General features: G+C 44.1%; 1 protein-coding gene across 1 annotated transcript; it reads right to left on the minus strand.

Annotated features, from left to right (window-relative positions):
• Window positions 1-2309: 2309 nt before the first annotated feature.
• Window positions 2310-10676, minus strand: PSMB2 (proteasome (prosome, macropain) subunit, beta type, 2). Its single transcript, XM_010194025.1, has 5 exons — window positions 10559-10676; window positions 9933-10003; window positions 4931-5093; window positions 3387-3436; window positions 2310-2539 (listed from the first exon to the last, which is right to left on the minus strand). The coding sequence occupies exons 1-5, from the start codon at window positions 10668-10670 to the stop codon at window positions 2432-2434; spliced, it is 504 nt and encodes a 167-aa protein (XP_010192327.1). The 5' UTR covers window positions 10671-10676; the 3' UTR covers window positions 2310-2431.
• Between the last annotated feature and the right edge of the window lie 855 nt (window positions 10677-11531).

Here is an 11531-nt window from a genome sequence, read left to right on the forward strand (position 1 = left end):
CCTAGGAATACGGTACCTTGGTTTCCAACGTTGATTTTTCATAATAAGAGGAAGCAAAAAACCTCTTAGTAGGAAGCAGCACATTCCTGCAGCGCTGAATTCGTTCAGAGATTTCTTATGAGAGCCCTGTCACGATCAATGCAGATGATTTTCCAACGGAAAAGTGAATTCTTTCCAAAAGGGATTCCTGGATTCTAGGCAAAAGATGGTTTCCAAAGGCTTTAGGGCTAAATCTGAAGCAGGTAAGAAGTTTTCTTCTCCTTAAGTAACACAAATGGAAAACAAAACATTGATTTTTCACATTCCATATATTACACCCAAAAATGACAGCTGAGTGCTTCTGACTTTAAAGAACAGCACTGCAGACCTTTAAAACAACCTGAAGTTACACAGCAAGCATCACACCTTTCCTTAGAAAGTGTAGATTCTTGGAAAGTCCTCAGAAGGAGCCACGTTAGAGGCCACCACCCAACCCTAATGGCCAATTCCTTTGTTCCCACTTGGCGACAGCGCCTGCGTTTTTCATTCCTCGAGGTTGCTGCTCCCTTGGCTTCTGCTGCAGCCCCTCGCATCTCGCTCAATGGGGGACTCAGATCCCCGGGCAAAACATATGTTCTGCTGCAACCTCATCCAGCAAGGGTGTTTGCAGGGGATTAATTGTTTTGTGTTCGTTAATCACCTGCATGCAAATGGGCTCCTGTAAAAACCTCTGCCAGACTCGCATAGCCCAGCAGCACCACACCCCAGTTTGGGTGTCTGAAATAACAAACTCCTCCAATAAGGAGGCGTCGCTGCTTTGATATGCGGTGGCAAAAACAGCACATCAGCTCCCCACTCTGCAGCGACGGCTTCGAGAGACGAGAAACCTGCAAAAACAGCCAGCATCAGTGGTAAAATCAATCCGAGATGCTGCACGTTAAGCTGAACAAACGCATTAATGCAACACGAAGGGGCGAGATTGCACTCGCAGAGCCAGAACGCTCGGGCTCTGCCCACGTTAAATGTGACTTGTCAGGAGGAAATAACCAGGCTGGGGACTTCTCTTAGTGCAGAAAAGTTTGAAAAGGGTTTTAAAAGACAAATAAAACTTGAGCAAAGTATTCGATTTAAGCAAAGGTGGCCTTAGGAGGCAGGACAAGCCAAGGCACTGGAGCTGCAAATTCCTTCTGTAACATTAAGTCACAGCCTCCAATCCAGTTCTCAGCTGTTCAGTAAAATGGGAATATTTGGTCTTAAAGACTGACAACGTTTTGGGGAAGAGATCAGCAGTCTCACACTGGTGAGACCATAAAAGCTTTGACACATGAAGTTAGGTCCATCACTTACCTTTCCCAACTAAAAGCTGTGTTACACCACACAGGTAACGCAGTCTGCACACAATCTTGTGCACACCCATCCCATTTCCAAGACTTTTTCCAAGCTCTTTCAAACATCAACAACATTTCAAATACATTTGAAAATACTCGGCTCATTCAATGCAAACCCAAGCAGGGGAGCAGCCTCAATGAACGTTGTTCTCTGAAGCATCACTTGTGGGCAGACTGCGAGTATCAGCCACACAATTTATCTGAGGCTGCTCGGTGAATGGAGTTTTTATGGGGAAGCATCGTCAGAACCCAGACAGATCAAGGATTATCCTCATGGAAACAGAGCTCTAGCTAGCAGAGAGCAATTCAGAGGTGTAGGAAAGTGCCACAGATCTATTTCTCATTGAGCTGCTTTCATGCACTTCTCAATGTACAGCCACATCAATTGAGAGAAATCACACAACTGATACACCAGCGTGTATTCAAAATACTTAACGTCGTTATGACCCCGCTGTGCCAGCAGAACGCTCTTTCCCAGCAACACAACCACAGCCAAATGTGTAAAAAGCATCACCAGCTTTTTGAAACCCATTGCACTTGAAAACCTTCACCTTTCGCTTGCATTAGATCGAAACACAGCACAACAAAAGCAAATCAAGTCTTTGAAAATCCGATTATTATTGTTTTACAATGCAAACGGTGGTAACATCTTCAGAAAAATAAAGTAGAAGTTGTATTGTTTAGCATGAAACACTTGTCCAGTGCTTGCTGAGCTTTAACTAGGAGAGTGGATGACAGCACGTTCTCATCTAGAACATAGAGTACCAGCTTTCTCACACATGAAAACTTATGGGGAGGGGTAAGTAAAAATCTCAGAAGAGGGAAGCAAGGTAAAAGTAACCTGGATGTGCACCCATTACCAGTAAATCAACTTTCACCTTCACCGTGGAACAATTCACCTGAACACTCTCAGGAAGGGCCAGTGGAATAAAAAGATGAGACTGGCTATATAAATGTCAACCTTTATTGGATCTCCCAGTGCAGTACATGACTTGTGTGCTTCAAATGAATAGAAAAACCAAAGTGAACACAAAAAGAAGACTGCTGAAGAAAGATCTCGGGGGTTAGGACGTGGCTTTTGCGAGGGGTATATTGTCCACCTCATGGATGCCGTCTTTGTCAATGAACCGGGCATTGAAAGAAGCCAGGTTTAGGATGAAGCGTTTCTGGAGCTGTTCAACACAAAAAGACAAGAGAGATGAGATTCATTCATAGCTTAAATAAAGGGATAAGCTGTTGCACATTGACATTTCCATCCTGGTTCTAGTGACCTGAGATATGAGGAACTGGAGGGTTTTTTTCACTGCTCAGGAATCAATCAGTGGGAATTTGTTCTCTGTTAGATGAGCTGAGTGATTCCAAACACACAAGGCTGTCACCAAGAAAGCCAAGAGTGGGCTACAACTTAGGGCACAAAGCTTGTGTCAAAAAGATACTTCAAACAGAACTTCTTCTTGAGGTTCCCCCAGATGTTTCTCCCCAGTTACATTCAACTTAGTGTCTTAAAGACAAGGATAAAGAATGTCTTCCTGCAATAAAAGCCCAGGAGCCTGAAAGGTTATATTTACACTAAAACTGACCATGAACTTTAAGGTCAAACCTTTACCTCAGTTAAATATCACTTCACAAGCTGGAAGAAAATGATGTTTAGAGGTATATATCGGTGAAGTGTAATGCAAGTAACAGAAGGATCCCAGCACTACGTTCAGAGGAAACAGAAGGAAGAAGTCACAGACTGCCTGTATCAATGTTATACCAAGCATGGAAGAAGCAGACGTAAAGAAAAGCAATTAAGCTTCAAGTTTACGTTCTGGAGGACGTGAACCACGCTAAGACAATGCAAGTGCCCACAAATCCTTTTCCTCGGTAGCTATCCCACATCTGGTCAACGTGCATTTATTACCCCTTCTGGCAAAGGCAGCCAAAATATGCAACAAGAGGAACAGGAAAATATTAGCAAATGAATGCAAACAAACATTCCTTTCTCAAGATCACAAGGGCCTCAGTCTGGCAACTCACCTCCTCTAGACATTTTTTTAGGAGCTCCACGGCTTCCTCACGTGTGATACCTGAAAGAGAAAACATCCCCAGATTGGTTTAATTAGAGGCCATCTCTCTCAACAGAAACTTTATTAAATTTAAACAACTTCTCAGCTGAGCACCAAAACCTCTCCTTCCCAGCTCGCAGCAAACGCTTTCCAGATGTACTGAGGACGCCCCGCGCCGCAGCGCTCACACTGCAACAAGCCATTGAGAATCGATTTGTTACACTGAATGGGAAGCATGACGGAATTTTGCCTCCCATGGCCAGGGACGGGGCTGGAGAAGCCCAGCCGTCTCTCTCTCCTCCAGTTTATTACAGTTTTAAATCAGCTCCATCTGTCCCCAGCCGGCTGAGAGTCAGCGGCAGTAGGCGGGGACTGGTTTTAGTGCGACGTGCCCCGCTGGGCAGTAGTTTTCATAATGGGAGAGGCACGTGCGCCGTGCCCCTGCTATTCTCACACGTTGGGATAAAATCCAGCACTCCGTAAGGATGGCGAGCTAAGACAACCTACTGCAGCTCACTGGTTTCCTCTTTTTACAAGTAAGGCTAAAAGCAGCAGTACCATTTTCAAGGGACATGACTAGAAGACAACTAAGCCCTGTGGATCTCCCAAAACTTTTCTAGTTTGTTCCAGACCTGCTCCACTGCTCAGGCAGAAGCCCCCTCAGAACCAAATGGTCAGTTTACAGCTGCGTTTCTTGCAGGAGAGATGAAAGGATCACCAAGTGAACATCTCTGCCAGGAGATTAAACTCAGCTTTGTGCACAGGGTGAAGCAGTTTTGTAGCTGTAGCCAAAGATGTCAGATTAGCAATAGTCCAAGCTCTGCACATTTCCTCATCTGTGAGGCAGGGACGGGGCCTCATTTATTCCTTGGCAGTGTAAGAACTGCGTTACGATTCTAAAATTAAAACTTCAGGCAGGTACAAACACGTACAAGAATTATGAGCAGCAGCCACCACGTGCATAAGGCTGTAAACCAAACCAACCAATCTTCACCACCACCACTTCAGAGAACTGAAGATAACCCTGCTAGGAATGCTTTTCACTTGGGACCTTTTTAATGTATCACCCACAAAGCCAATTCAAGATATGGAGCAATAGGGTCTGGGACTGCCCTCTGAAGACTGATACCCTGGGAAAATGTACAAGTCATAGCTTACAGACAAGGAGAAAATAGAGTTTTCAAAATGTTATTTGTTAAAAACAGACCCTAGCAGCCAATGGTCCAGGAAAGTCTCGTCATGTTTCAGACTAAATTGAAACTTCCTTCACTTGCAGCCTGCTACGCTTCAAACAGGAAAACACTTAAGAGGAGTTGGCTAGTTTCACATTACCACTGCAGCAAAACCAGAAAGCAATCTTGAAAGCCACATTTATTCCAACAAAAAGTCAAATTCAAATCCGCAACACCACAGCAATTGTGCTGGGCCATCTGAGCCAGCGTTAATCTCTCAGTTTAAGCCTTTCATTTATTAATCAGTAGCAGGAGAATGTTCTCCTCCATAGACTCCACTTACCTGGCTTGTAGTAGCGGTCGAGGATGCTGAGGGTGAGGAACGCGCCATAGCCATGCGCTGCGAAAGGAGCTTTGGCCAGAGCCGCGAGGTAATCCATGTAGTAGAGGGCAGGACCCTCGTGGTCGTCGTAGCCAGCCAGGAGCAGGTTGACGTGGTACGGGGTCTGCAAACAGAAACCACGATTTCATTACAGCAGCCACACCCCAGTCCTCGAATCCAAATTCCCCAACCACCCACAGAACAGCAGCGTGGCTGTTTCACAATTCCTTCCCACAAAGGCACCGACATCAATGCCGTCTGCAGGAGATCATGGGTCTCAGTCCAAAACCTGGGTCTTTTGGGACCATGGAATGCAGAAGCAAACAAACATAAAACCCTGATTCTCCTGAAAACCCGTGTGCTGGTTATTTTAAAAAGCTTTCATGGCACATTCAAACTTAGGACAACTTTAATGACGTTTTCACACCAGATTCTTTCATCTCAACGTAAAACTTGTGGATTTTTTTACTGCTGACATGTGAGCACAATGTGAACATTTTGCAGTTCATAAGAAGTCCTTTGTTAATTGAGCGTGCTCTTTTCTCAGTCACACCACTGCCAACCACAGCCCCTGTCAGCACACGTGAAGGCTCACAGACAGCGTGAACAGTTACACACAGTGTTACGCTGGCCTGTTAATTGGCAGTTACATTTTTATTGCATGTACCAAGTTTAATCTTTAATTTTAGGCTAACGTGAGCAAGCAAATGAAGAACACCTGGGGAACTGCTTTACTTCTTTTCAAACCTGCAACATCACCTTAGCAGCAGCTTTGTTGGGTTGCAAACAGCTTTCTCAGACTAGAGATGCAGTCTGCTTGAGCTGCTGTCTTCTCCAATTCCTGTTTATGACTTCAGTGAGAGCCTATCAAACATGACTGAAAAATATCTACTTCTTATCCAAAAAGATGATGTAACGGCATTTTCCCTCTACTCTGCCCTGGTGAGACCGCATCTGGAATATTGCGTCCAGTTCTGGGCCCCTCAGGTCAAGAAGGACAGGAACTGCTGGAGAGAGTCCAGCGTAGGGCTACAAAGATGATCAAGGGAGTGGAGCATCTCCCTTCTGAGGAGCGGCTGAGGGAGCTGGGGCTCTTTAGTTTGCAGAAGAGGAGACTGAGGGGAGACCTCATTCATGTTTATAAATATTTAAAGGGTGAGTGTCTCGAGGATGGAGCCAGGCTCTTCTCGGTGACAAACAATGATAGGACAAGGGGTAACGGACACAAACTGGAACACAGGAGGTTCCACTTCAATTGGAGAAGAAACTTCTTCTCAGTGAGGGTGACAGAGCCCTGGACCAGGCTGCCCAGAGAGGTTGTGGAGTCTCCTTCTCTGCAGACATTCAAAACCCGCCTGGACGCCTTCCTGTGTAACCTCATCTGGTGTTCCTGCTCCGGCAGGGGGATTGGACTGGATGAGCTTTTGAGGGCCCTTCCAATCCCTGACGGACTGGGATTCTGGGATTAATGTAACCATGCCTTCATTGTGCTGTGTTGAGCAATTCCTTCGCCGTTTCCTTCATGTTTTTCCTTTAGTGTGTGCCACCATAATGAATAAAGCAGAGGGCCCTGTAATCTTCCTCCAAGGTGTGGACTTTAAGGAAGTGTGCATGCACTGTATTATTTTTAAACGTGGTCTCAGAAGAAAGTTTTGAAATTGTTTCTATTTTTTAAACCAGCTTTTATGTACTTGCAGTATTTTCATATTTACATCATGTTTCTAATTAAACTAAATCACACTAACAGGATCTCTCTTAAAACGCTGGAAAGCCTAGATCAACAAAGCAACTAAATAAGAAAAAAATGATGATGCAACTACCAATAGATTAGAATAAGCAAACACAATTTCACTCTAAATTTCACCTTTATCACAGGAAAAAGTTCGTTTTGATACTAAGCACAGTGAATTTGCACTCAAAAAAGTATCACAGGATGCTACATTTTGCCTTTCACCAGACAGTAAGGAAGACTAAAGCAGGCTGCAGTTATATCAAACATATCAGTGCAAATTGTGTGATATTTTCATCTTCAAAGGGTTCACAAATATTTGGAAACAAGTCACCACGCAGCTGTATTAATTAATTAGCCTGTATTTCATCATTTATTTATTCTGGAACATCACACAAGTTGATATTTAAGAGCCATGACACAAGATCACTCAAATTATTGTGTGACTTTGAATTACCAACATTGGCATATGCGAGATACTCAACCAGAAATAAATGGTGTTACAGACTGAAACGAATCTGTGAGCTGCTTCCCAGCCATAAGTTCTCCCACTAATGGTCTGTGAGACAACTCCTTAGAGCTCAGATGTAAATCAAGTGTCCCCCTTGCCTTCCTATTACTCAAGAAAGCTGAGATTTAAGCATTAAAAAATAGACATCATCTATTTACTACTGCCACAACTACAACTGACATTTGCAGCCTGCACCTTAGTGGTGTCTCAGTGGGATGAGCATCTCTGTGCTGGGACTGGAATTCCTTGGACATCTCAGTCTGTTTGCCCATCCCAAAGGCAGCCTTGGCTTTGGTAACCAAACCCACGCCACCAGCTCCAAACTCTTCAGAAGCTTGGTAAAGGGCTACCAAATAAGTGGATGATGACACTCCAGGATAGATTAAATTCATTTATTCCCCCCCCAAACTTAACCTTCCTATTAGAGGCAACATCCCCCATCCCAAGTAGCTTTGCACTTTACGCTGTTTGATTTAAAATAGCTACAGCAATTAAGAGATGTGCGAAATTCTTCAGACTCTGCAGCTGAAGAGAACAGTTGTGATAAATGCTCTGAACCAACCGAGCAGCAGCGGGAGGCCAGGCGGTGACAAGCAGCGCTGTGACATCTGGCGGAAGCCAAAGTCACAGCAAGGGGGAAAGGTGGGCGTGAGGAAGAGTCCTGCCAAGCGTGGACCAGGAGAGAGGAACTGACAGCCTGCCCTTGGAGCCCGGCCAGACCCCATCACCTATAATTAAACATAGCATCACCACAAGAAACCGAACTTCATCGCATCTGGAGGGGCGGGGGGGTATTTTTTGCTGCCCCCCATCTCCACACAGCCTCAGCAGTGCTAAATGTGCTGAGTCTGGCTGTTGAGGCAGGTGAGAAGCTGGAGGAGGTGTCAGTGGAAGAGGAACCACAGCACCACTCACCCAGGCAAAGCCACTTGGCTCCAAAGCAGGTTCTGGGTTTGCCTCGATTGCAACGGATAAACAGAAATCAACACAGGATCTGGAGCATAAACCCCATGTTTTAAAGAGAGAAATGTAGTAAAAAACCGCATGTTGAGCATTCAGAGAGCACAATAATGTGATTGCTTTAAGTTACAAGCCCAGAGCCATCACAAGAGAACTTCAAGGCACTGCCTTACAGCCATCCCTGACGTATCTGGGACTTGGGCTACATAAGCCACAAGGTTCCTACATGAAATCAAACCAGGTAGCAGAGGGAAGAACCCAGACAGGGATTAACAGAGCAGAGCAAGCTCTGTTTAGGGCTGGGCCATGACAACAGTAAAATGCCTGAAGAACTGCTTCTGTGTCAGCCACTCCCCTTCACATTCCTTCCACAACACGAGCAGCTTCACATGGTGAGTGGCAGTACAGAAAACTACCTTTTCCCCACCAAACTTTCTTTTCCTAAACTATTTCCCCACTCCTAACAGGAGACATTGGCATATTTTACCTTTTCATTTTAACATCCACGTAATTTAGGGGCCTCCAGGAATCCCATATGCAGTTTGAACAGCTAGAGCTAGTGTTAATGCTTCTGGTATCCCACAAATTATGATGAAAATGTAAAAAAACTCAGAGAAAAAAAAGTTCTGATGGCAAAGTTTGTATCATCAAATGCTAAATCCCACAAACAAATCATTAAGTGCGAGGTTTAAAGAAGAGATCTCCCTGCAGTACAGAGACTGCTGTAGTGTGACAGCGGTGTCAGAGTGCGCCGCTTGCTCCAGGGCATCGCCATCTGCATCAGCACAACATTTTGTCTCCGGTAAATAAACACATCTGCCTTTGCCAGTGTCCTCCCACTGTGCTGCCCATCTGGAGCAGGTGAGCTGGAAGACAGGACTCAGGAAGGAGACACTGGGAGAATCAGGCCTCGAGGGACACGGCACAGAGGAAGACGTCAGTGCCACATCGGTGCCACGTCCTGCTGGCCAAATTTACCAAAAAGCCTGGTAAATGACTCCTGTTAGAGGTACTTTAAGCTGTATGTAAGAAATAGCTGCTTCTGCTTAAATGGGCATCATTTCAGACCTGTGCAGCACATGCTGTTAAACAGCAACACAGGTTATCCCATGCTCCATTCCTGAGAGGTTACCAACTTCACTCTCAACATCCTATTTCTACTTGTTTTTTCACATAGCACATTGAGAACACCACTAATGAAATGCTTCCTAACCTTGGATCTTCATAAGTCCATTTGCCCCTTTGAGATCTCTTCATACTTTGAAAACATGACCATGAGAAAAATCAGTAATTGCAGTTTAGTAACTGGGAAATACAGCTCGGGCTTGGATTCGATGTTTACTGAAAGCCTCACATTGCTGTTTACAAAAGGAACTTGTTTTGCTAAGTACATCAAACAGCTCGGCTCTATTAAATCATTTTCCAAGAAGATTAAAGGGATTCAGTGCATTTGCATGAAAACTGACAACCTTATCTCGATGTTAAAGAGGCTTAATTCACTCGGCTGTCTGCAGTGCTTGTGCCAAAATGCCTATTGGGCCCGAGGCTGGAATTTCGAGACTACAGTTGTATCAGTTATTGATAAGGGACGCGATAAGTTTTTTAAATAAGCAAATCACGTTGTATTTTAACAAAGCATCCTTTCAGCAAAGTGAATTCAACGAAAGACAGAAGCTGCCACCTTTTTTCACCAGAGTCCATCACTCAAAAATGGAAATTTTCCCCTGTAAGCCTTTGCCAAAAATCTCCCAGCTCTTACTCACTCGACTCCGGAGATAGTCAGCCAGGTTTCGCCGTGTAAAGTTTGCAGCTGCAGTGGGAGACAACTCATAACCTGGAGAAGAAACGTGAGTATTTGATAACAGCGCAAATCCATATTCATGCTTCACTTCCTGACTTTCCATTCCTGTTTTGAAATAACAAGATACTCTCTAATTGCAAAGTCATTTGTCTAATTCCAGTTTATTCTGAAAGCTACAGGCATAAAGAGGGCTCTCAAAATCCAGGTAGCTCCTATATGGATAGACCATTAAAGTACAGAGCTTCAGCAAAGTGCAAAACCATGGGCATGTGGCCTGAATTTTTCAGTCATCTAGAGAACTGATACAGTTGTCATGCAATGGACATATTAAGGGAAATATTTTACTAACAAACCCATTACTCCTTCATTTGTACCACAAATAGCTTAGCTGGGCTTCAGATAAACCTCTTGGTTTATGCTATCTACACCATTTCTTCATCCTGCCCTCGCTACAACCTTTGCTTGACACTAAAAATGCAGAAATCCTTAAAGCTAGAGAAGCTCTGAGAATTTTCCGCCAACATTCAGCTGTTAGCTACACCCACCATTAACTCCACTTCCAGTGGATAACTGCTCTCCTTCACTCACCATTCCTCATTTTGTAGAGCTGAACATTTTTCTGGATGTACTCCGCAAACTGGACGGTGTCTCCAGCCTCCCCAACGCACAGGAGCAAGATCTTTTCGCTCATCTTAAACATTTTGTCATGGTCTAGGCAAAGAAAAATAACAACAAGAGCCACAGTCACGAGGAAGAATTCAATCTTTTGCCAAAAGCAGACTGGCAATACCAGTAACAGAAAAATTCAAGCAGCTGTTGGTGTGAAGGGAAGAACCCTTCTGCACACGGGGGGTGGCTCTACAGAACAACAGCAAACCTCCACCTCGGCCCTTGCAGTTTATTTACAGAATTAAAGCAGATATTAATAAATAGCAGCACTCTAAACAAATACTTGAAACCTGTTTGTTTTTCTCCCCAAAGACAAATAAATCCTATGCCCCAAGTACTTTTCCCTTAACATTAATCTACAAACCTACTTGGAAGCAGTGTTAGCCTACAAAACATTAAGTGATTTTATTTGTATTTCGCATGTGTCGCCACCTTTCTAACAGGACTTCAATTGACTTCTAGAGCCCTGAAGTGAAATATTTTAGGTAAAAGCACTGCTAGCTACAACATTAATGATTTTATGGGATGTTTATCAGTACTACAACCTACAATAACTTTTTTTAAAAAAAGAGCTTCAAAACGACTTCAAAAACGATCACTACACCGTGTGAGCAGCTTCAGCCGAGGTTACTGCAGCAGTACGCAGAAAAATTCATTTTAGAGAACTTGAAAGGCTTGGTAAGATGTTTTACCACACAAAGAAACCAAAACATACCACAGTTTAGCTCATGGGCCTTGTGGTACAGATCTGACTGACAGTTTTACTTCAAATATTGTCCTTTCCCCCCAGAATTACATTTTACCCGTGAATTAGACACAACCAAGCATTTAATCTCACCTAACCCGAAACATTCACCAGGCTTTCATTACCCACACCCGCCTATTTTAGCAG

The sequence above is a fragment of the Mesitornis unicolor genome, unplaced genomic scaffold (assembly GCF_000695765.1).
Source record: "Mesitornis unicolor isolate BGI_N332 unplaced genomic scaffold, ASM69576v1 scaffold29521, whole genome shotgun sequence".
NCBI classification, from domain to species: Eukaryota; Metazoa; Chordata; class Aves; order Mesitornithiformes; family Mesitornithidae; genus Mesitornis; species Mesitornis unicolor.

Excerpts from the sequence above, each read along its gene's own strand:
- PSMB2 (XM_010194025.1), bottom strand. The coding sequence starts at position 10,670 with ATGTTTAAGATGAGCGAAAAGATCTTGCTCCTGTGCGTTGGGGAGGCT. Across the intron at positions 3,437-4,930 it reads CGACCGCTACTACAAGCCAG|GTATCACACGTGAGGAAGCC; the intron begins GTAAGTGGAGTC and ends TTTCTCTTTCAG. Across the intron at positions 2,540-3,386 it reads TAAAAAAATGTCTAGAGGAG|CTCCAGAAACGCTTCATCCT; the intron begins GTGAGTTGCCAG and ends TGTGTTGAACAG.